Source organism: Salmo trutta, chromosome 4, assembly GCF_901001165.1.
Source record: "Salmo trutta chromosome 4, fSalTru1.1, whole genome shotgun sequence".
Lineage (NCBI taxonomy): Eukaryota > Metazoa > Chordata > Actinopteri > Salmoniformes > Salmonidae > Salmo > Salmo trutta.
Window position 1 is genome coordinate 46,290,195 of NC_042960.1, and position 25,666 is coordinate 46,315,860.

Consider the following 25,666-nt stretch of genomic DNA (forward strand, 5'->3'; position numbering starts at 1 on the left):
AAGCTGTGTTTATACATTTCCTTGAAAATATTGTCCAGCCAGGACTTCATTGGTTCAGCTTTTAGATCAGGTTGCACTTAGTGAAGGTTGTTTATAGCATGTCTGTCACAGGAGGTTGGTGGCACCTTAATTGGGGAGGATGGGCTCGTGATAATGGCTGGAGCAGATTGAGTGGAATGGTATCAAATACATCAAACGCACGGTTTCTATGCATTTGATTCCATTCACTCCGTTCCAGCCACTATTATGAGCCATGCACCTCTCAGCAACTTCCTGTGATGTCTGTACATTGGAGGAGGTTTAGCTGAGTGACACGTTCATGTGACACAAAATGCAGTGCAGCAAATATTTCGTGTTTTTATTATGTAAAATACATATTTAATAGGTCTAACTAATCTGATTATCACTTTTTTACACCCTGAAAGATAAGTTGCCTGCGACTTTGGTTCTGACTTAGTGAGTCTAAGGGAAAATGGAAATGATGCAGGTCCTACTGTGCGAGCAGATGTGTGCTCTGCCAATATACTTTATAGCCTAGCCATTGACAACACATAGCTAGAGAACTCTTATAATGTATCAATAACAGAGGAAGTTCATTTAACCCCATTTGTACTCCCCCATACTAACATATTCCCCTTATTCACAACATTGTGAGGGATGTGTACTAAACTGTAAAAGTAGGTCAACCAAGGTTAATCTTCTGTGACACTGTCTGCTAGCATGTGGCATGTACGCCTAATAATCACAACTCATTGGTAGCCCTCCTGGAATGATCAGGGAGAAGTTCCTTCAGGCAGAAGTCTGTTAGAATTGTCAGATGGCCATACAGAAATATCTAGGGGCAACTTTGATGGGGGTGGGGGCCACAAAAATCCGAACTCATCATGAGGGCCCGCAAGTGGCTCACGGGTCTGCAGTGGCTCACGTGTCTGCGTACCCACATCCATACACCCCACAACCCCACCTTGCGAGCAAAACAGTTTAGTGGCCCTCCTCTTGACAGCGGAGAGGAGTTATAATTTCCTTCAATTCTACACATTTTGCCATTGGTCATAGAGAAAATTTTGCAGTTTTAAGAAAGTTTGTTGCAATTCTACTTGGGCTGGGAATTTACAGAGACCTCACGAGATCGCACAATGATATTATCACAAGTTGATATTATAGGTGCCAATATGATATGTATTGCGATTCTCACGACCATTCCATGGTCCAAACATATTGCTTACCATACAGTCTCTGCTGCAGAGGGACAAGAGAGAGCCATGAGAAAATTATGTTTTGATCAGTCATGGAAATAAAAGTGCTGGAAACAAATTGCCTCTCTATTTAAAAAGATGGAGAATAAGCTATGAAGGAAACATACTGGCGTTTTGGTGCAGGTACAGCCATCTAGCGCAAAAATAATATTGCGATATTGTCAAAGTGACATGATATACGTCAAATAATATCCCAAATATGTAACTATCGATCCCCCGTCGCTAAATTTCGACACATTTTGCTGTGGAGTGAAGATTTGTACATTTTATAACAAATTTCACGTAATTCTACTTGTTTTTCCATGAGGCAGAGAGAAAATTGTGCGGTTTTACAGCAGATTTTCTGCAATTCTACATGTTGCTATAGTGTGGAGAGACATTTTTGCTGTTTTTAATATGATATCTGAGTGACTCACAAAATAAATCGGGCCCCCCTGTCAATAATTGAACCATGATTACTACAAGTTTAAATAGCTGGCTTGACTAATTTACCAATCTAAAAAATGTTAGCTGACATGGGGTAATTGAGTAACTTTCAGTGATTAACATAACAGAAACATTGCTGATGCACAACCAAATTTTTAAATTGCACCTAGTGTATTCTACTATTCTAACTCTCAGCAGTTTGGAAATTGGAACTTGATCCAGTTTCCCTGATCTAGGGGATGTTAACCGTATAGTGCCCTTTGGGCTGGATGATATGGCCAGATTATCGTATCACAATATATTTCACGGTATTGATAGTATTTTGTTTTTTATAATAAAAGTTCAAAATGTAGTAGTGCATTACCCTATGGTGGCAACAAATACATTCTGAGGGATTTCAATCGGGCTTTCTCCATTCTGATTGTTTTATACTGTTCAATCAAACGGAATAATTTTCAGCATTTTCATCAATTTCTGCATTTCCTGCACTGATTTGAGACCACTTCCACTGCCACATAGGGCTGCATGATATGGGCAAAAAATGGAGGTCTTATTTTTAACCAAATACTTGAAATTTAGATAAACACTTGGGTGAACTGTTTGAATCATGAAAATGTAAATGTAATTCAAATTCTGTACTTAGAATATAATAGTGGGCACTTTAAATAGTGTTTGACATGACAACAAATTAAAAATCCAGAGAGGAGTTATTGTGTCAGAGTAGGAAACAAAGTGATAGCCAGTGTTTCCAAGGGGACTCTGTAATCTTTGGCTACATTAAATATTTTCTCTTCATGTAGCTTAGCTGTATTAGCTAGCTATGTCTGACTCAGTACTTTTATTAGCTAGCTAGCTAGCTAGCGAGTAGCATTAGCGGCTAACATTATTTATTTTAGCCACAACTTGTTAGAAAAGAAAAACTAAACAAATAGTGTAATTATAGAATGCTTGTGGATTTATATTAAGAAGCAAAATGGAAAGCAGCATTGTCATCAACATCATGTTGCATCTGCTGTATTGACCATGCAGACTGAAGAGTGAACGGCAAGTGATCTCGTGGTCGAGCAACAACAACTGCTCTCCTTGAGTGACAAGGGGCAGGACTTGGTGAGAGAGGGATAGCAACGACTCAAGTAGCGGACGTTACACACTGGCGTATTACATTTAACAAACCAAACATTGAAATACCATTATAGAAGGTAAAGTAAAAACCCAAACCGGTCTGCGCATCAATACCGGTATAAAGTAAAATACGGTATACCGATCAGCCCTAAATGCTCTTACTGTCTTTGTTGCAAAACTTGTATTGCTTTAAGAGAAAGGAAAGAGGCAGATCTTTTGAGGCACACGTATGCAAGAGGTGGGTGTTGTAAGAGTAGCTAGAATTCATACAGGCCCAATAAAGTCTGTATCCCAAATCAATTGAAAAATATTTTCTGGTGCTCCTAACTTTAAGTTGGGATCACCAGTGCTCCCAATGGAAAATGTTAATTTAGAGCCCTGCTGGTGTGAATAGGACTGAGTGGCTCACTTCAGAGAGAAGTTCATGGTTAATTAGGGAGGTTCCTGAAAAGCCCTTGCCTTAGTAATGTTGCCAAACAAGTCTTTGACATGACTTATCAGCCATCTCAAGAGGACGAGAGTTAATCTGTTTTCCCAGCCAAGTGCATGTTTGTGTGTGTCTGCGTCTGTCTTTGGGGCTGTATGTGTACTTTTTAGCTCCTTTTAAAGCATTCTGAGATAAGCCTGTCTGTCTCAGTGGGGGAAACAATATAGGCTAGTGGCCAACCCTCAAAAAGGTCTTTCATTTGTTGAGATACCCCTATCCGAGGTAGAACAAAAAACAAACATGTTTTTTCACATTTCTTATGTCTCCCATTTCTGAAATGGATGGTTGTAAAAATATTTTACTGCAAAAGTGGTTACCATAAAACTTTTAATTAAACACCGTCTCAAATAGCCACCTGTCTCTTTTAATAGCAGGGCAACGGCACACATTTCAGCAAATAAACACCTGCTTCAAATAAACACAGGGTCTAAATGAATTGTTTACAAGGTTTGTTTGATTTGTTACATTAAATAATTCAGTAATGACTTGAAAATCATCTGATTTTATAGCAGTTTCTAACAGTTGAGAACTGCTAGCTAACTGGCAAGCAAAAAACAGTCAACAACTTTAGCAGTACAGACCCCCAGAAATCGTCTGATTGCCCTTTAGTTGCGAAAGTAAGAACTGCCGAAAATGCAGTCAGAGAAGAATAGTTATTCAGTTAAGGAAAAGTAAAACAATTCTGAAATAGAGGGATACTTAGACAAAGAAACATGACACAGTGTGTTAATGATAACACAGTGGAGGAAATGAAATGTATTAAAATGTTAGAAGTGAATGCATGAGTTAAACAATTAACTATGCAAATTAGCAAAAGCTGTGTGCATTAAGGAAATAGACACCTGGCTCAAATAGAAGCCTTTCTCTAATAAGCGCCTGTTGTGATTTAACAAATAAACGCCCAGGCTATTAAAGTTTTACGGTAAATTAATATTGTGACACCCCCCCCTAAACTCCAAATGTGCAGAATATGCCTGGCTGGTGGGGGGATGGGCCACATAAGCTCATGTAACCCAATATTGCAAGCTCTGATATTGCAAAAATGTGGAATACAAGTAGTCAGATGTCTGCACCTACATACACAAACTAACAGCATTGGGATATCTCAATGCAACTTGGAAATATAGACCTGTAAACACAGAGCTACAATAGGTGGGAATATAAACTATGAATATTTATGATATATTTTAATGTTTCTGCTAGCTGATAAATAGACAACTTTCCAAGAAAAATTCAGTGCTGTATGGTCCAGCCTGCCAAAAATACATAGTTAAAATCTTTATGTTGTGGCTATTGTAATCCAATTTGGGAAAATGGTGGGCACAGACACATCTATGGCAAACAAAAGCACCCTGAGGATGGTCAAACTTAAACAACAAAGATGCTGTATGTCATTGTGTATGGTGGCTGGGGATTGACTGTGTGATAATGGCCTTTGTGCACCATGCTTGATCAACTCCACCTCCTCTGCAACCCGTTTACTGTCCATCAAAGCCCAGGGATCATCTTCAAATGTATATGTGTGTAGCGCTGTGCTACGTCCCTCGTAACGCTTCTTAGTCGTCTATGACCTACACTCGTAAGTAACCTCTAGTTGACCTGAGGTCGCCCTCACCGGTTCTGTCACTCTCCTCATCTCCAGCTGGGCCTGCACCAGACCATAATCACAGCCAACCCCCCCACAGTTAATATCAGCCAAATAATCATCCTAGCCGACTTCCAAAGGAATGTGAAGTAATATGTAAGATGTGACCTGCAGGATTTTTGCCACATTCAACATAAACTCTACCCACAGGTCAATTAGGCGATGGAAAGATCTAAGGGCAGGGGTGTTTATGACAGCCTTTTCACACTCTTCTTCACAACCAGACAACTAGGCCTAACCAATACACTACTGAAGTATCCCCAGCATCATTCAGGCTAAGATAACATTCAAATGAGTCAATGGGTCTTGCTGGCATGCAAGCTGTATCTCCTGAGTGCCTGCGCCTTAATAAATACCAAACCCAACTGTTGTAGAATTGGAAATGGATCAACACACAGCCCCAATACCCCGCCAGTCATACAGGATAACCGTTAAGCTGTACAATCTGGTCAGGCTCCATAACTACATCCACCACTGGCTACTTTCTCTCCCCACCCTGATTAGACACACTCATGTCCTGGTCACCTCAAAGACTTTGAATCAACCTTGCACACTTTGTTTCAGTGGGGAAAATAGGGAAGTGGTTAGAGCTGACAGATTGCTTTCCTGTAACTTGGTTATGCTACTATGTCACTGGCGTACCGGACATTCCCGCAGCCCCCGCAAGTCGGGGGTGCCCACGAGCTCTGGGGGCCCATGCGCCTGTCATCGATGTCAATTTGTATTCATTTTTATAAATCATTTTGACATTAATCCTCCAATAAGCCATTCATAAACCTTTTTATTTTCCATATGTTCTAGGAAGCTAAGTGTTTGTTTCTTGGGCTTCAGAAATGTGGCTGAAAAAAAATATATAATTATAGGAAAGTATGAGGGGATATCAGTGAATAAATGCCGTTGTCAAGGCTACGGCAGTGCCAGTGCAATGAGTAGAGCTTACTCAGGTGTTCAAAAGCTCATATCAGACCGAGAGCCTAATGCTTCTTATGTAGTTCTTTGAGTTTTAGTTAAGAAAACTATGTCTTGGAAGAAGCGACAGTTACAGGGATGGTAAAAACTGCTTGATTGCCGTAGCAACATCAGGGAAACTGGGCAGAAGGGAGTTGTTTCAAATACATCAGTTCTGCAACATCTTTAATTGAACCTCTCATTCTAATTGCCGGCCTTAACACGTTACGGAAAGAGATTAACTGTATAGGAAGCTCTGGGGACAGGTCATCTGGGTACTGGACAGCCAATAAATTGGCAGATATAAACAGATTATCATCTTTAGCAGACAACAGTACTTGACAAAAAAAAAGCTGTTTGCAATTTCTTTCATACTGGTGAACTGGCATTTGAGTTGTGTGATTGCATTATCAACAGTCCCTTATCTCTGGTACGCTACATGACCAAAAGTATGTGGACACCTGCTCGTCGAACATCTCATTCCAAAATCATGGGCATTAATGTGGAGTTGGTCCCCCCTTTGCTGCTATAACAGCCTTCACTCTTCTGGGAAGGCTTTACACTGGATTTTGGAACATTGTTGCGGGGACTTGCTTCCATTCAGCCACGGGCATTAGTGAGGTTGGGCACTGATGTTGGGCGATTAGGCCTGGCTCGCAGTTGGTGTTCCAATTCATCCCAAATGTGTAAGATGGGGTTGAGGTCAGGGCTTTGTGCAGGCCAGTCAAGTTCTTCCACACCGATCTCAACAAACCAATTCTGTATGGACTTCGCTTTGTACACAGGGTCATTGTCATGCTGAAATAGGAAAGGGCTTTCCCCAAACTTTTGCCACAAAGTTGGAAGCACAACATCGTCTAGAATGTCATTGTATGCTGCAGCGTTAACAATTCCCTTCACTGGAACTAAGGTGCCTAGCCCGAACCATGAAAAACAGCCCCAGACCATTATTCCTCCATCAAACTTTATAGTTGGCACTATGCATTGGGGCAGGTAGTGTTCTCCTGGCATCCACCAAAACCAGATTATTCCGTCTGACTGCCTGATGGTAAAGCATGATTCATCACTCCAGAGAATGCGTTTCCACCGCTCCATTGTGTCCAATGGCGGGAACTTTACACCACTCCAGCCGACGTTTGGCATTGGACATGGTGATCTTAGGCTTGTGTGCGGCTGCACGGCCATGGAAACCCATTTCAAGAAGCTCCCGATGAACAGTTCTTGTGCTGACGTTGCTTCCAGGGGCACTTTTTCGGTAATGAGTGTTACAACCGTGGACAGACCATTTTTTTAATGCTTAAGCACTCGGCAATCCCGTTCTTTGAGCTTGTGTGGCCTACCACTTCGCGGCTGAGCAGTTGTTGCTCCTAGACGTTTCCACTTCACAATAACAGCACTTACAGTTGACCAGGGCAGCTCTAGCAGGGCAGAAAGGTGGCATCAGCTTGTTGGAAAGGTGGCATCTTATGACGGTGCCACGAAAGTCACAGAGCTCTTCAGTAAGGCCATTCTACAGCCAATGATTGTCTGTGGAAATTGCATTGCTGTGTGCTCGATTTAAAAAAAATGTTATTTCTTTATTTTTTCTTTATTTTTTACACCTGTCCGCAACAGGTGTGTCTGAAGTAACCGAATCCACTAATTTGAAGGGGGTCCAAAAACTTTTGTATATATAGTGTAGGTCTTAGGAAAGACTGTCTGGGTTGGCAATACTCAGTATGGAAAATAGTCGGGCCTGCAACCTGGACCAGAGAAACTGCGTTATGCCAGTGTAATGTGTGCAAAAGGCTTGTTATTATATTTTGCGGAATTGCCCATTGTTGATATGCTGTAAGTGTGTGAATGAGATTTAAACATGAAAAGCGAACACTCATTGTAACGCTATATTTGGCTTCAGGTATTCAAACGCAAGAGGCATGGCAGTGCCACTCATCTTTCTAGATATACCTAGAGCCTTATGAAGCACTTTTGAAAACATAATAGCACATTCAATACATAATAAACAATGGCAACTTATATGCAGGCAAAAGCGTTTGAGTGAAATCATGTTGGCCATGTTGGATTAAGAATAAAATGTATTTACACTAAAACAGTCTTTAAGGGTATGAGTGTTGTACACACTTCTGAAAAATGCCTAATCTACAAAATGCATATTTACATGTGATCTAAACATCAAATGGAATTATGGCAGCCATATTTGATTTTCGACGCCATATTGGATTTGAGGCAAAGCCCATGTTGGCTCTGTGGTGACCTCTGACTTAATTCCGAGAGTAGGGGCTAAAGATACAAAATCCTTCAAAGAACCTTGGACTCCAAAAGATCTAATTCCAATGTTGGAGCTCATTTGTTTTCCATAGAGCAGATTACACTAGCCACAACATAAAAAAACATGTGTAACTGTATGTATTTTTGTCAGGCAGGACGATACAGCACTGAATGAGAGCAAATTTGACTTGGAAAGTTCTCTATTAATCATCGATCTAAATTTAAAGCATACAATCCATCATAAATATTCATAGTTGACATTTCTGCCTATTGTATCTCTGTGTTTACAGGTCTATATTCCCAAGATGCATTACGATATCCTAATGCTGTTTGTCTGTGTATGTAGGGCAGACAGCTGACTACTTGTATTCCAAATTGTAGCAATATCAGAGCTTGCAATATTGTGTTACATGAGTTTGAGGCCCATCCACCCTCCAGCCAGGTATTATGTTTCACTTTTGAAGTTTAGGGGGTTTGCCACAATATAAATAAATGTAACAACTTTTGCTGTAAAATATTTTTCAACAACTATCCATTTCTTTTATGGGAGATATTATGGATGTGGGGAAAAAAACATTGTGTTTTGTTCTACCTTGGCTAGAACAAAAGGCCTAGTTGTGTCTACAAAGTGAGTCAGCTTGGCTCCATAGGCAATGTGCATGTTGTGTTCTATTCTAGACCAATGGATGTAAAGGTGGCATAATCGAACATCATGCAGGAGAGAGGCTGTGAAACAGTGTTGAGCAATATTCATATCAATGGTTAAAAGTATAGAAGACCACGGACACCTACCATATGAAATGCCTATTACAATCACTTTGGGTTGTGTATGTGAGTTGTAAACAATGTGACTCCTGAGAGCAAAGATGTGAAGTGCTCCATCTCTACAGCGGTGCGCTCTCGCTCTCTCGAAATAGACCAAAACCTCATCACTTAGATATGGCGATGAAAAGGCAATGAACTACGTCTCTAGTGGTGTGTTCAAGTATAAAAGCAGCTGACAAAATTGCAAACAAACCACATCCCATGACAGTTTTTGTCAGTTATTATGTGCATCTATCCAATAGGCCTACACTTCTCTGAAGAGAATTAATGATGGTCGACAAGGCAGTAAAACTTCAATAATACTATCTTCAGTAGCTGGGACTACTAAGATTGCACCTCCCCTGTAGAGTACTGTTATGGTTATGAAATGTTTTGACATGGAAATGAGAATGTGCTCTAGTAATCTAATGGCAATATGCCTCTTCAGATCTGATGTATCTTTGGGTGAATGTACAATTCTGCATGTCAGGCTGGCAGAGATTGCTCCTTAATTGGGATTGCTCAGCACATAACATAGCTACAGTAGTTAGAGAAAGGGGCCCATATTATAATCACATGGAACCTTAAGGTTTGTGTTTTGTGCTCGATCTAGAAATACATTTTGGCTATGCATTGATTTGTTATTTCAGGTGTGTATATAAAATACTTCTGTGAAACACCAGTAGCACCGGTTCTGCAGTAGTTTTTCCAGAGAGAGGGATGTTTGTGCTCCTATTCAATATCTTTCTGTTGAATGAATGAACCCAGTTGAGAGTAGCAGACAGACTGTCCATGCTGTGGTCATGCTTGCTTGGTTGTCACTTCCTTGATTCTACAAGGTCTCTGACTAGCCCTCTTCTGCTCCCATTCAGACCTGGCTGAGATAAACACCACTGCTGCAGTGTTGTCGGCTAAATAGGACTCATTGTCAGCCGGCTACTTTTTCCACTTCATTAATTCAACCTAGGCTTCTTTTCATTTAAAAGTTTAAATTCGCTAGTCAGAAAAGTTAATATAGCCTTCTCCTGCTAGAATGAACTACATGGATCTTCTGTTGATAGGACAGGCGCCTGTCAGTCACAAAGCGAGTGATGACGGGGACACACTGCTAGTTTGTCAGTCTGCTGTCTGTTTATTTTTGTGCTCTGGTTGGCTGCAATAAAATGTATTTTCACAGAGGAGGGAGAGCATGATGCGTTATCGTTTCCTGTGAGTTAATTTTCACGTCCCATGTAATGTAAGTGGTAACGATGAGTTTAAATCCACTTAATTATTGTTTTGTGGCACATTAATGTATTTTCTTTCGTGTGTTTCATAGGTCAACTATAGCCAGCCACGGATTCAGGGCGCATTGGTTATTTATTGTGCTTTGACTGACGACCAAACAGCAAGTGTTGGCTAATATATAAAAGGCATCGAACTGACTGAATAGAGTAAATCTCCTATATTTCTTTGCTATTCATAAATCATACAACGTAGTTATATGTCCATGGTATCGCATTGGGACAAGTAAACTGACGATCTTGTTTGTTTTCATAGGACTCGAAGCCCATGTCGAGACTTGCCAGTAACCGCTAGTGACTCGTCAGAGTAGCCTAGTGATTGGTTGTTCGTGAACAAACTGTTCTTTAAAAAAAATCACTTTTAGGTGAACGGAATCGAATCGGTGAGCGAGCTGTTCATTTGGCTCCCTAATTTGCGTACTGGTAGGCCACTACTGCTTTTTGCCGATTATCTGCAGATAAATTATGAAAACATTCAATGAAGATGTTGAATTCTTTACAGCAGGAACAATATGTAGTGGAGCAAGATACACATTCTGTTAAAAAATATGATAAAAGAAAACATATTGAAGGTTATTAAACCTAAGGTCATGATACTTATATGGTATTATTAAATATTGATTATATGCCTACTAATTTAATTAAATTGTCGACAATGGAGTAGTCAACTGCTGCTTTCTTTGTAGCAAAGACCGTTATTAACACCTTCTTCAATCATACCTGTAGGTAGGGCTGGGCGGTATATCGTATTTTACTATATACCGGTGTTTAGTCCCAGAGTCCTTAGCTTAGTGCCCACGAAGCTCATCACTATGGTGTTGAACGCTGAGCTGTAGTCGATGAACAGCATTCTCACATAGGTGTTCCTTTTGTCCAGGTGAGAAAGGCAGTGTAGAGTGCAATTGAGATTGCGTCATCTCTGGATCTGTTGGGGCGTTATGCGAATTGGAGTGTGTCTAGGGTGTCCGGGAGGACACTTCATTGCTACTGACGTGAGTGCCATGGGGCGGTAATCATTTAGGCAGGTTACCTTCGCTTCCTTGGGCACAGGAACTATGGTGGTCTGTTTGAAACATGTAGGTATTACAGACTCGGTCAGGGAGATGTTGAAAATGTCAGTGACGACACTTGACAGTTGGTCCGTGCATGCTTTGAGTATGTCCTGGTAATCCAGCGGCTTTGTGAATGTTAAACTGTTTAAAGGTTTTGTTCATATCGACTACCGAGAGCGTTAACACATAGTCATCCAGAACAGCTGGTGCTCTCGTGCATGCTTCAGTGTTGCTTGCCTCGAAGCGAGCATAAAAGGCATTTAGCTCGTCTGGTAGGCTCGCGTCACTAGGCAGCTCACATCTGGGTTAGAGGTCGACCGATTAATCGGAATGGCCGATTTAATTAAGGCCGATTTCAAGTTTTCATAACAATCGGTAATCGGTATTTTTGGCCACTGATTTGCCTATTTTTATTTTTATTTTTTAAAATTTTTACACCTTTATTTAACTTGGCAAGTCCGATTAAGAACACATTCTTATTTTCAATGATGGCCTAGGAACGGGGGCTAAATGCCTTGTTTAGGGGGGATTCGTTTTTGCAACCTTCCGGTTACTAATCCAATCCAATGCACGAGGAGCCTGCATGGCTGACTACCTGTTACGCGAGGGCAGCAAGAAGCCAAGGTAAGTTGCTAGCTAGCTTTAAACTTATCTTATAAAAAACTATCAATCTTAACATAATCACTAGTTAACTACACATGGTTGATGATATTACTAGTTTATCTAACATATCCTGCGTTGCATATAATCGATGCGGTGCCTGTTAATTTATCATGATTTAACAAGCGCATTTGCGAAAAAAAGCACTGTCGTTGCACAATGTACCTAACCATAAACATCAATGCCTTTCTTTAAAATCAATAAACAAGTATATATTTTTAAACCTGCATATTTAGTTAATATTGCCTGCTAACATGAAATTGTGTCACATCTCTAGCGTTCATTGCACGCAGAGTCAGGGTATATGCAACAGTTTGGGCCGCCTGGCTCGTTGCGAACTAATTTACCAGAATTTTACGTAATTGTGACATAACATTGACATAATGCAAGATGGCGTAGCAGTTCAGACGTCCTGTCGTGTCTCGTGTATATATATATATATCTACATATTTTTTTTTCACTTATCTTTTTACATTTGTTTATTCAAATACTCAACCTCAAAGCACTCTCCTGCAAAGCCGCACTCTCCTGCAACCCGCCTCACCAATTAAAAAAAAAAAAAAAAAAAAGTTATTTACCTCATCTGAATTCCACAACAGAAGCTAGCCAGAGGTTAGCCATTTTCACTGGCTAACGTTGAAGTTCAGCTAGCCACGGTTAGCCGTCCTCAGCTGTCCATTAGCTCGAAAAGCTATCGCCAGTTTTTGTACAGCGCGACTCAGACCAGAGCATATCGGACCTATTCTCTCTCCTTTCCCCGATTTCTACCGCAGGCTCTGGACATTTACACCTGGATCTTGCAGCTAACTAGCTGCTACCTGAGTGACTATTGGCAACGTTGGTAACGGAATTAACACACATTATTGCGGAGCTGGCCAGTTAGCCAGCTGAGGAGTTCCGTCAGCCACTCGTGGGCTGTTCCTGAGCTAGCCAGCTGAAGTGTCTCCTGGGCTACAACTCACCTATCCTGACCCGTTTTACTGCCGATGCGGAGCCCCATCGGGTCTTCACGACTGGACCACCGACGTTATCTGCCCGAGGGAGTTATCCAACTGGCCCCTCCGTCGCGACGTAACCTGATCGCCCATCTGCGGCCGGCTAATCGTTAGCTGTCTTTTCGGCTGCGATCTGAATAGGTCTATCGGACACTTTTCTTGGGCCACTATAACTAACTATTTTGCCAACTTGGACAGGTCCCCCCTTCCACACGGAACCCCACTAACCCACAGACGGAAACGCACGAGGTGGCTAAAAACAGACCTCCCTCCCATCTTCCACCAGCTTGCTACCTATGGCCCGGCTAGCTGTCTGAATCTCACTGGACCCTCTGATCACTCGGCTAAGCATGCCTCTCCTTAATGTCAATATGCCTTGTCCATTGCTGTTCTGGTTAGTGTTTATTGGCTTATTTCACTGTAGAGCCTCTAGCCCTGCTCATTACACCTTATCCAACCTCTCAGTTCCTCCACCCACACATGCTATGACATCTTCTGGTTTCAATGATGTTTCTAGAGACAATATCTCTCTCATAATCACTAAATGCCTAGGTTTACCTCCTCTGTACTCACATCCCACCATACCTTTGTCTGTACATTATACCTTGAAGCTATTTTATCGCCCCCAGAAACCTGCTCCTTTTTCTCTCTATTCTGGACGCCACAGACGTCCAATTCTTATAGCTTTTAGCCGTACCCTCATACTTATTCTTCTCTGCTCCTCTGGGGATGTAGAGGTGAATCCAGGCCCTGCAATGCCTGGCTCCACTCCTACTCCCCAGGCGCTCTCTTTTGATGACTTCTGTAACCGTAATAGCCTTGGTTTCATGCATGTTAACATTAGAAGCCTCCTCCCTAAGTTTGTTTTATTCACTGCTTTAGCACACTCTGCCAACCCGGATGTCCTAGCTGTGTCTGAATCTTGGCTTAGGAAGTCCACCAAAAACGGTGAAATCATCATCCCTAACTACAACGTTTTCAGACAAGATAGAACGACCAAAGGGGGCGGTGTTGCAATCTACTGCAGAGATAGCCTGCAGAGTTCTGTCCTGCTATCCAGGTCTGTACCCAAACAATTTGAACTTCTACTTCTAAAAATCCATCTCTCCAAAAACAAGTCTCTCACCGTTGCCGCCTGCTATAGACCCCCCTCGGCCCCTAGCTGTGCTCTGGACACCATATGTGAACTGATTGCCCCCCATCTATCTTCAGAGCTCGTGCTACTAGGCGACCTAAACTGGGACATGCTTAACACCCCAGCCATTCTACAATCCAAGCTTGATGCCCTCAATCTCACACAAATTATTAATGAACCCACCAGGTACAACCCCAAAGCCGCAAACTCTGGCACCCTCATAGATATCATCCTAACCAATGTGCCCTCTAATTACACCTCTGCTGTTTTCAACCAAGATCTCAGCGATCACTGCGTCATTGCCTGCACCCGTAATGGGTCAGCGGTCAAACGACCTCCACTCATCACTGTCAAACGCTCCCTAAAACATTTCAACGAGCAAGCCTTTCTAATCGACCTGGCCCTGGTATCCTGGAAGGATATTGACCTCATCCCGTCAGTAGAGGATGCCTGGTTATATTTTAAAAATGCCTTCCTCTCCATCTTAAATAAGCATGCCCCTTTCAAGAAATTTAGAACCAGGAACAGATATAGCCCTTGGTTCTCCCCAGACCTGACTGCCCTTAACCAAGACAAAAATATCCTGTGGCGTTCTGCATTAGCATCGAACTGCCCCCGCGATATGCAACTTTTTAGGGAAGTTAGAAACCAATACACACAGGCAGTTAGAAACGCCAAGGCTAGCTTTTTCAAACAAAAATTTGCTTCGTGCAACTCCAACTCTAAAAAGTTCTGGGACATTGTAAAGTCCATGGAGAATAAGAACACCTCCTCCCAACTGCCCACTGCACTGAGGATAGGAAACTCTGTCACCACCGATAAGCCCACTATAATTGAGAATTTCAATAAGCATTTTTCTACGGCTGGCCATGCTTTCCACCTAACTACCCCTACTGCATTCAACAGCACTGCACCCCCCACAGCTACTCGCCCAAACCTCCCCCATTTCTCCTTCTCCCAAATCCATTCAGCTGATGTTCTGAAAGAGCTGCAAAATCTGGACCCCTACAAATCAGCTGGGCTTGACAATCTGGACCCTTTCTTTCTAAAATTATCTGCCGAAAGTATTGCAACCCCTATTACTAGCCTGTTCAACCTCTCTTTCGTGTCGTCTGAGATTCCCATAGATTGGAAAGCAGCTGCTGTCATCCCCCTCTTCAAAGGAGGTGACACTCTTGACCCAAATTGCTACAGACCTATATCCATCCTACCCTGCCTTTCTAAGGTCTTCGAAAGCCAAGTCAACAAACAGATTACCGACTATTTCGAATCCCACCGCACCCTCTCCGCTATGCAATCTGGTTTCAGAGCTGGTCATGGGTGCACCTCAGCCACGCTCAAGGTCCTAAACGACATCGTAACCGCCATCGATAAGAAACAATACTGTGCTGCCGTATTCATTGACCTGGCCAAAGCTTTCGACTCTGTTAATCACCACATCCTCATCGGCAGACTTAGTAGCCTTGGTTTCTCAAACGATTGCGTCGCCTGGTTCACCAACTACTTCTCTGACAGAGTTCAGTGTGTCAAATCGGAGGGCCAACTGTCTGGACCTCTGGCAGTCTCTATGGGGGTACCACAGGGTTCAATTCTTGGGCCAACTCTTTTCTCTGTATACATAAATGATGTCGCTCTTGCTGCTGGTGAATCTCTGATCCACCTCTACGCAGACGACACCATTCTGTATACTTCTGGCCCTTCTTTGGACACTGTGTTAACAACCCTCCAGACGAGCTTCAATGCCATTCAACTCTCCTTCCGTGGCCTCCAACTGCTCCTAAACACAAGTAAAACTAAATGCATGCTCTTCAACCGATCGCTGCCTGCACCTGCCTGCCCATCCAGCATAACTTCTCTGGACGGTTCTAACTTAGAATTTGTGGACAACTACAAATACCTAGGTGTCTGGTTAGACTGTAAACTCTCCTTCCAGACTCACATCAATCATCTCCAATCCAAAGTGAAATCTAGAATTGGCTTCCTATTTCGCAACAAAGCATCCTTCACTCATGCTGCCAAACATACCCTCGTAAAACTGACCATCCTACCAATCCTCGACTTCGGCGATGTCATTTACAAAATAGCCTCCAATACCCTACTCAACAAGCTGGATGCAGTCTATCACAGTGCCATCCGTTTTGTCACCAAAGCCCCATATACAACCCACCACTGCGATCTGTATGCTCTCGTTGGCTGGCCTTCACTTCATAATCGTCGCCAAACACATTGGCTCCAGGTCATCTACAAGACCCTGCTAGGTAAAGTCCCCCCTTATCTCCGCTCACTGGTCACCATAGCAGCACCCACCTGTAGCACGCGCTCCAGCAGGTATATCTCTCTGGTCACCCCTAAAGCCAACTCCTCCTTTGGTCGTCTCTCCTTCCAGTTCTCTGCTGCCAACGACTGGAACGAACTACAAAAATCTCTGAAATTGGAAACACTTATCTCCCTCACTAGCTTTAAGCACCAGCTGTCAGAGCAGCTCACAGATCACTGCACCTGTACATAGCCCATCTATAATTTAGCCCAAACTACTACCTCTTCCCCTACTGTATTTATTTATTTTATTTATTTTGCTCATTTGCACCATATTATTTATATTTGAACTTTGAACTTTCTTCAAACTACAAATCTACCATTCCAGTGTTTTTCTTGCTATACTTTATTTACTTTGCCACCATGGCATTTTTTTGCTTTTACCTCCCTTATCTCACATCATTTGCTCACATTGTATATAGTCTTATTTTTTTTTCTACTGTATTATTGACTGTATGTTGTTTACTCCATGTGTAACTCTGTGTTGTTGTATGTTGTCGAACTGCTTTGCTTTATCTTGGCCAGGTCGCAATTGTAAATGAGAACTTGTTCTCAACTTGCCTACCTGGTTAAATAAAGGTGAAATAAATAAATAAATAAATAAAAATAACATAACTCGTAAGCATTCATTCAGACAGCACTTTTGTGCGTTTTGCCAGCAGCTCTTCGCTGTGTTTCAAGCTGTTTATGACTTCAAACCGTGTGGGTATAATTTGTGGAACGTTCCAACAGCAATCTATTCCAAAAACTTCGTAAATAACAAGGTTGCCAAAAAACAACGCAAACAAAGTTATATAGCGGCAGAATAAGATACCGGGTAGTGAGTGGTCTATTTCATTGTGTTTTTCACTCATCACGTTTATTCCGAAAAATGTCTGTCCTCACTCTGGTTGCCTATAGACAAACATTAAGAATAAGCTACGTGGTGAGTTGATGCCTATTCGGCAGCTAGTTAGCTATGTTTGTATGCGTTGCTACTTTGTATGCATTGTTGATTGGCAACCTTTTACTTTACGTTTTTTGGAACAGATTCCTGTTGGAATGTTCCACAAATTATACCCACCCCTTCAAGCCTGTCAACTCCCAAGATTAGGCTGGTGTAACCGATGTGAAATGGCTAGCTAGTTAGCGGGGTGCGCGCTAATAGCGTTTCAAACGTCACTCGCTCTGAGACTTGGAGTAGTTGTTCCCCTTCCTCTACATGGGTAACACTGCTTCGAGGGTGGCTGTTGTCAATGTGTTCCTGGTTCGAGCCCAGGTAGGAGCGAGGAGAGCCTATAAGAACATCCAATAGTCAAAGGTATATGAAATACAAATCGTATAGAGAGAAATAGTCCTATAATTCCTATAATAACTACAACCTAAAACTTCTTACCTGGGAATATTGAAGACTCATGTTAAAAGGAACCACCAGCTTTCATATGTTCCTATGTTCTGAGCAAGGGACTTAAACCTTAGCTTTTTTACATGGCACATATTGCACTTTTACTTTCTTCTCCAACACTTTGTTTTACATTATTTAAACCAAATTGAACATGTTTCATTATTTATTTGAGGCTAATATATTGTATTATGTATGCTAATGTATTATATTAAGTTAAAATAAGTGTTCATTCAGTATTGTTGTAATTATCATTATTATTATAAATAAATACATAAATAAAAAATCGGCCGATTAATCGGTACCGGCTGCTTTTGGCCCTCCAATAATCGGCATCGGTATCGGCGCTGAAAAATCATAATCGGCCAACCTCTAATCTGGGTTCCCCTTTGTAGTCCGTAATAGTTTTCAAGCCTTGCCACATCCGACTAGCGTCAGAGCCGGTGTAGTAGGATTCAATCTTAATCCTGTATTGGCGCTTTGCTTGTTTAAAGGTTCGTCTGAGGGCATAGCGGGATTTCTTTAGGTTAGAGTCTCGCTCCTTGAAAGCGGATGCTCTAGCCTTTAGCTCGATGCGGATGTTGCCTGTAATCCATGGCTTCTGGTTGGGATATGGGGACGACGTCATCAATGCACTTATTGATGAAGCTGATGACTGAGGTGGTGTATTCCTCAATGCCATTGGATAAATCCCGGAACATATTCCAGTCTGTGCAAAACAGTCCTGTCACGTAGCATCCGCATCATCTGATCACTTCCGTATTGAGCGAGTCACTGGTACTTCCTGCTTTAGTTTTTGCTTGTAAGCAGGAATCAGGAGGATAGAATTGTGGTCAGATTTGCCAAATGGAGGGCAGGGGAGAGCTTGTATGCATCTCTGTGTGTGGAGTAAAGGTGGTCTAGGATTTTTTTCCCTGGTTGCACATGTGACATACTGGTAAAAATGTGATAAAATTGATTTAAGTTTGGCTGCATTAAAGTCCCCGGCCACTAGAAGCGCCTCTTCTGGGTGAGCATTTTCTTCTTTGCTTATGGCCTTATAGAGTTGGTTGAGAGCGGTCTTTGTGCCAGCTTTGCTTTGTGGTGGTAAATAGGCGGCTACGAATAATACAGATCAGAACTCTCTTGGTAGATAGTGTGGTCAACAGCTTATCATAAGGTACTCCACCTCAGGCGAGCAATACCTCAAGACTTCTTTAATATTAGACGTTGCGCACCAGCTGTTATTGACAGAAAGACACACACTCCCACCCCTTGTCTTACCAGAGGTAGCGTCTCTGTTTTGCAGGTGCATGGAAAATCCCGCCAGCTCTATATTGTCCATTTCTTCGTTCAGCCATGTCTCTATGAAACATAAGATGTTACAGTTTTTAATGTCCCGTTGGTAGGATAATCTTAATAGTAGGTCATCAATTTTATTTTCTAACAATTGTACGTTAGGAAGGAGAATGGAAGGCATTGGGAGTTTACTCACTCGCCTCCGGCTTCTCAGAAGGATCCCTGATCTGCATCCCCCTTTCCGGCGTCTTTTCTTCACGCAAAAGGCGTGGATCTGGGCCTGTTCCAGTGAAAGCAGGATATCCTTCTCGTCGGACTCATTAAAGGAAATAGTTTCTTCTAGTCCGCGGTCAGTAATCGCTTTTCTGATGTCCAGAAGTTATTTTCGGTCGTAAGAGATAGTATCAGCAACATTATGTACACAATAAGTTAAAAAATAAGTTACAGAAAACAATAAAAAAATAACAAAATTGCACAATTGGTTGGGAGAATGTAAAACATCAGCCATCTTCTGTGTGCAGAACCTATATAATAGGCAGTGTCAGAGGAAAGCCCATTAAATTGTTAAGAGACTCCAGTCACCCAAGTTATAGACTTTTCTCTGCTACCGCAAGGCAAGTGGTACCGGAGCGCCAAGTCTAGGACCAAAAGTCTCCTCAACAGCTTCTACCCCCAAGCCATTAGACTGCTGAACAATTCATAAAAATCGCCACCGGACAATTTACATTGACCCCCCCTCTTGTACACTGCTGCTACTCGCTGTTTGTTTGTTACCTATGCATAGTCCTCTACTGCTGGTGACTGGAACGAATTGCAAAAATCACTGAAGCTGGAGACTTACATTTCTCTCACTAACTTTAAACATCAGCTATCTGAGCAGCTAACCGATCGCTGCAGCTGTACATAGTCCATCTGTAAATAGCCCACCCAATCTACCTACCTCATCCCCATATTGTTTTTATTTACTTTGCTGCTCTTTTGCACACCAGTATCACTACTTACACACCATCATCTGCTCATCATCATCTGCTCATCTATCACTCCAGTGTTAATCTGCTAAATGGGAATTACTTTGCTACTATGGCCTATTTATTGCCTACCTCCTCATGCCATTTGCACACACTGTATATATAGACTTTCTTTTTTTTCTATTGTGTTATTGACTGTACGCTTGTTTATTCCATGTGTAACTCTCTGTTATTTCTGTCGCACTGCTTTGCTTTATCTTGGCCAGGTTGCAGTTGTAAATGAGAACTTGTTCTCAACTAGCTTACCTGGTTAAATAAAGGTGAAATAAAACATTTAAAAAATAAAATAGTCACTTCGCCCCCACCTACATGTACAGATTACCTCAACTAGCCTGTACCCCTGCACACTGACTCGGTACCGGTTCCCCCTGTATATAGCCTCGTTATTTTTATTGTATTACTTTTTATTATGACTATTTATTTTAGCCTACTTGGTAAATATTTTCTTATTCTTGAACTGCACTGTTGGTTAAGGGCTTGAAAGTAAGCATTTCACGGTAAAGTCTACACTTGTATTCGGCGCATGTGGCAAATAAAGTTTGATGTGATTTTTGCACGGACCAGTTTGGGTTTTTACTTTACCTTCTATAACGGTATTTGAATGTTTGGGTTGTTAAATGTGATACAGCGTGTGTAAAGTCCATTTTTATAGTTTATTCCGCTACTTGATTCATCCCTTGCCGCTCTCTCTCTCCATGCCGCTTAACACACAGACCTAGTCCCACCTCTTGTCACTCAAGGAGAGTATTTGTTGTTGCTTGACCACAAGACACTTTCGTTCAGTCTGCATGGTCAATGCAGCACATGCAACAATGTTGATGACAACGATGTTGTTTCCACTTTGATCTTAATATAAATCCACAAGCTTTCTATAATTACAATATTAATTTGTGTTTCTTACATCTGCAAACAGCTAGTTTGTATTTTCTTAGCAAGTTAAGCTAAATCGTGTTAGCCACTGTTAATCGCTAGTTAGCTGGCTAGCTAATAAATGTACTGATTCAGAGCAAACGTAGTTAGCTAATACAGCCTGATACCAGTACTGGTGGAGGCTTAAATCAGCATGTTGTTTGTGCAACAGTATCTTCTAAATCAAAGAGGAATAGATGAAGCATGAATATGTTATCTATATGAATAAAGATTTCATGTAGCCAAAGATTATAGGGTCCCCGAGGAAACACTGAACATCACTTTGGTTCCTACCCTGTCACAATAACTCGTTCATGGCATTTTCATTCGTTGTCATGTCAAACACTGTATTCAAAGTGCCCACTATTATTTATATTCTAACTATAGAATTATAATAAACATTCTATTTCCATGATTCCACAAGTTCACCTAAGTGTTTTGATCTAAATCGCAATTGCAACATTTTGTTAAAAATAAGGCCTAGTATTTCTGCCCATATCGTGGCAGTGTGGAAATGATCTCAAATGAGTGCAGGAAATGCAGAAATTGATGGAAATGCAGGAAATTATTTTAGGTTGAAGTTGAATTTAACAGAAAAAAACAATCCGAATGGCAAAAGACCTATTGAAATAATTTAGAATATGTGTTGCCACCCTAGGGTCACGCACTACTCATAAAGCAAATGTAGAACTTTTCTTAACTTCTTTGGGATGGGGGCGGTATTTTGACATCCGGATGAAAAGCGTGCCCAAAGTAAACTGCCTGCTACTCAGGCCCAGAAGCTAGGATATGCATATAATTGGTAGATTTGGATAGAAAACACCCTTTTATAATCGGGCGAAATCGTGCCCGATTGCAGTTCCTGGGGCTTCCACTAGATGTCAACAGTCTTTAGAAAGAGTTTCAGGCTGGTTTTTGGAAAAATTTGCCAGAAATTGTCGTTTTTCTAGGTGGCTCCCATTTTGGCTGTAGTGTTTCCAAGCGCGTGAATGAGAGCGCGTTCTTTGGTATTTTTCTCCGGTAAAGACAATAACGATTCTCCGTCTTAAATTGTATCGTTTCTCATCTCCTGCTTTCGCCGTAAAGCCTTTTTGAAATCTGACACGGCGGCTGGATTAACAAGTTAAGCTTTATTTTGATGTATTGCACTTGTGATTTCATGAAAGTTTAATATTTATAGTAATTTAATTTGAATTTGGCGCTCTGCAATTTCACCGGAAGTTTTCGAAATGTTCTGGAGGTGAACCCCCAGACCCCGCCAGATTGTATAAAAGCGGGGGTGGACAAAGTCTGGCGCCCATAGATAGACCTACAGGTAGGCTCTGGGCGATATGGCCAAAATATCACATAATGGTATTTTTCACAAAAATACCACTAATCCGCAAGAAGTTAATCAAAAACATAAAGTACCGTCATACCGTCAAAAATGTGAAAAATACCATTATGTGATATTTTGGCCATATCGCCCAGCCCTACCTGTAGGTCTATCTATGGGCGCCAGACTTTGTCCACCCCCGCTTTTATACAATCTGGCGGGGTCTGGGGGTTCACCTCCTGAACATTTTAGCATTTTTAAAACCATTTTCCTGCAGTTCTATATTGTTTCTCAGCAGGGAATCCATGTTTACTTGACAGAACACAACCTTTTTTCTAAGGTTTTTGTTACAAACTAAATTGAAAGAGTAGACTAATTTTCCTGACTAGATTACTACCCTAAAACTTCAGTTAATAGCCTGGGTGTTTATTTGCTTAAATCACTGAACACAAAAGGCACGTATTACAGACTGGCTTATATTTGAGCCAGGCGTGTTTTTCCTTAATGCACACAGCTTTTGATCATTTTCATAGTTAATTGTTTAATTCCAGCATTCACTTGCAGCATTTTAATAATTTTCTTCATTTCCTACACTGTGTTATCACTTAAACACTGTCACATTTCTTTTGTCTTAGTATGCCTAAAAAAAAATTGAATAATAATTTTCCTTGACGGTATAATTATTCTCCTCTTTGACTGTGCACTTTCGCCAATAGAGGGCGATTTGGCTGATTTCTAGGGGCATTAGAATGTACCAGTAGCCACCAAAATAGAGCTCGTTCTGCAATTTATTTTCTCGGGGGCATGCCCCCCCCCGGTGCCCCCCAGCCCAGAACTCCCTGGCTGGCAATTATTTCTATCTGGCTGGCTACTCCATGCACTTACGGAAAACACTGCTGCTGTAATTGATGGAGCACAGTACAGCCCAGAGCAACAGCTCAGCTCCGCTCTGGAAAGAGAATCCCCTTCCCATCCCCAATTACACACATTCAGTAAGTAGTAGAACGGCTGAGATTCTGTTTAACACAACAGCACCACTGCAGTGGGATGGCGAGAATGGGCACTGCACCTTGTTATTTGCCATAATGGAGAGACACACTAGCAGTGCTACTGCTCCTGTCCACAGTTAGCCCCCAGCAGCAGGTTTCTGTGCACACCCTGACCCCTGACTGAGAACCCTGCCTGCTGCCCTGGTGCGAACTTGTGTGTGCAGCAGGGTGGAATGGTTTTTGCACACAGACAAAATGTGTTAGTGCATCTCCTGGGAGGAAGTCTCCACTCTCTAGCCCTGGCTTCAGTTTTTACTTAGCAGCACTTATATGTGTGATTTGTCTAATGTGAAAATATTCTGCGCTGGGTTCTGATAAAACAACTGTCTCACCTCCTCCCTTTCATTGCAGGCCTATGTCCTGTTTGCTGACCTCATGGTGTAACCAGGTGTAAAGATGAGCATTAGCAGTGATGAGGTCAACTTTCTTGTGTACAGATACCTACAGGAGTCAGGTAGGCTCTAACGCTCAAACCACATGTCCATTCCCATTCGGTAAACACTGGTAACAGACAGCTGTTGAAACAATGTTCTGTATATTCTCCTACTCATGTAATGTTCTAGTGCTATTAAAGAGTGCCTAGAAAATGTGCACTACAATAACAACCACAGAGCTATTTGAAATGTGCTATTTCCAGAGTCACCAAAGGGAGGGCTCTGCTCAGTATAATGTGCTGCCTAGTGCCTACTGACATGCTGCTCATGCTTGCCCTCGACAGGATTTTCCCACTCAGCCTTCACGTTTGGCATAGAGAGCCACATCAGCCAGTCCAACATCAATGGAGCCCTGGTGCCCCCTGCTGCCCTCATCTCCATCATACAGAAGGGCCTGCAGTACGTGGAGGCCGAAGTCAGCATTAATGAGGTGATCTCATCTCCTCCTCATTCACACAACTCATTATCACAGCATCTCATCTCAGCCGACTATCAGGGAATCTGTGGACTTTATTTCCGCAAGCCTGGTATAGTGTGATCAAATGCAGAAATCAGCAATTGTTTGATCACAAATCAGAAAGAATATGCATGCGGTGCTAGGTTTCTGCTCTTCAGTTATTATGCCGTTATTAACCAATGTAGCTTTATAATGCATTGCATTATTATATTTTAATAGATGGTTCTCTAGTGATTATTTTTGAGAATGTATTTATTATTCTTTAATTTGAGTTATAACTGATGATTTTAGCCTATCATTGCTTATAGCTACAGTAGTTATTTAGCAGTTTGCATTTGAGTATAACCAGCTTGTCTGGTGTCCCCAGGACGGCACGTTGTTCGACGGACGGCCGATCGAGTCCCTGTCGCTCATCGACGCGGTAATGCCGGATGTGGTGCAGACACGGCAGCAGGCCTACCGAGACAAGCTGGCCCAGCAGCAGGCGGCCCAGGCCCCCCCGGCCACCACCACCAACTTGACGGCCAATGCCAAGAACGGAGAGAGCACGGCCAACGGCGAGGAGAACGGAGCTCACACCTTAGCTAGTGAGTCTCGGCCCTGGCTTTAGCGTTTATTAACTATAACACAGAGAGAAAGGAGGGAAACAAATATTTGTAACATTGTTGAGTCAATGCCAATGCTGGATGTTTTGTTATTCAGATCTTGCACATGCTGATGAGGTGCTCTCTGTGTGCCATACAGACAACCATGTCGACATGATGGAGGTGGATGGGGATGTGGAGATTCCACAGAACAAAGCCATGGTGCTCCGAGGTCACGAGTCAGAGGTGTTCATCTGCGCCTGGAACCCTGTCTCTGACCTGCTTGCGTCCGGGTCAGTGTCTGTCTCTCTCTCTCTCTCAATTTCAATTTAAGGGGCTTTATTGGCATGGAAAACATATGTTACATTGCCAAAGTATGTATGTATATATATATATTGTTGTAATGATGTGCAAATAGTTAAAAATAAATCAACATAAATATAGGTTGTATTTACAATGGTGTTTGTTATTCACTGGTTGCCCTTTTCTTGTGGCAACGGGGCACAAATATTGCTGCTGTGATTGCACACTGGTATTTCACCCAATAGATATGGGAGTTTATCAAAATTGGATTGGATTTGTTTTAGAATTATTGGTGGGTCTGTGTAATCTGAGGGAAATATGTGTCTCTATGGTCATACACTTGGCAGGAGGTTAGGAAGTGCAGCTCAGTTTCCACCTCATTTTGCGGTCAGTGTGCACATTAGACTGTCTTTTCTTGAAAGCCAGGTCTGCTTTTGGTGGCCTTTCTCAATAGCAAGGCTAGTCTGTACATAGTCAAATATTTCCTTAATTTTGGTTCAGTCACATTGGTCAGGTATTCTGCCACTGTAC

The 25,666-nt window shown here is 42.0% G+C and overlaps 1 protein-coding gene across 4 annotated transcripts in view; it reads left to right on the forward strand.

Annotated features, from left to right (window-relative positions):
- LOC115192473 (F-box-like/WD repeat-containing protein TBL1XR1) overlaps positions 1-25,666 on the forward strand; it is a 55,609-nt gene that overhangs the window by 25,548 nt on the left and 4,395 nt on the right. For 3 of the 4 annotated variants that reach the window (XM_029751007.1, XM_029751008.1, XM_029751009.1), the window contains 4 exons: positions 23,709-23,811; positions 24,076-24,221; positions 24,616-24,835; positions 24,951-25,125. In XM_029751007.1, the coding sequence (XP_029606867.1) occupies positions 23,754-23,811; positions 24,076-24,221; positions 24,616-24,835; positions 24,951-25,125 (599 nt within the window). In that variant the 5' untranslated portion in view covers positions 23,709-23,753. The remainder of the gene's footprint in view (positions 1-23,708; positions 23,812-24,075; positions 24,222-24,615; positions 24,836-24,950; positions 25,126-25,666) is intronic. The other variant, XM_029751010.1, reaches the window with a different exon arrangement.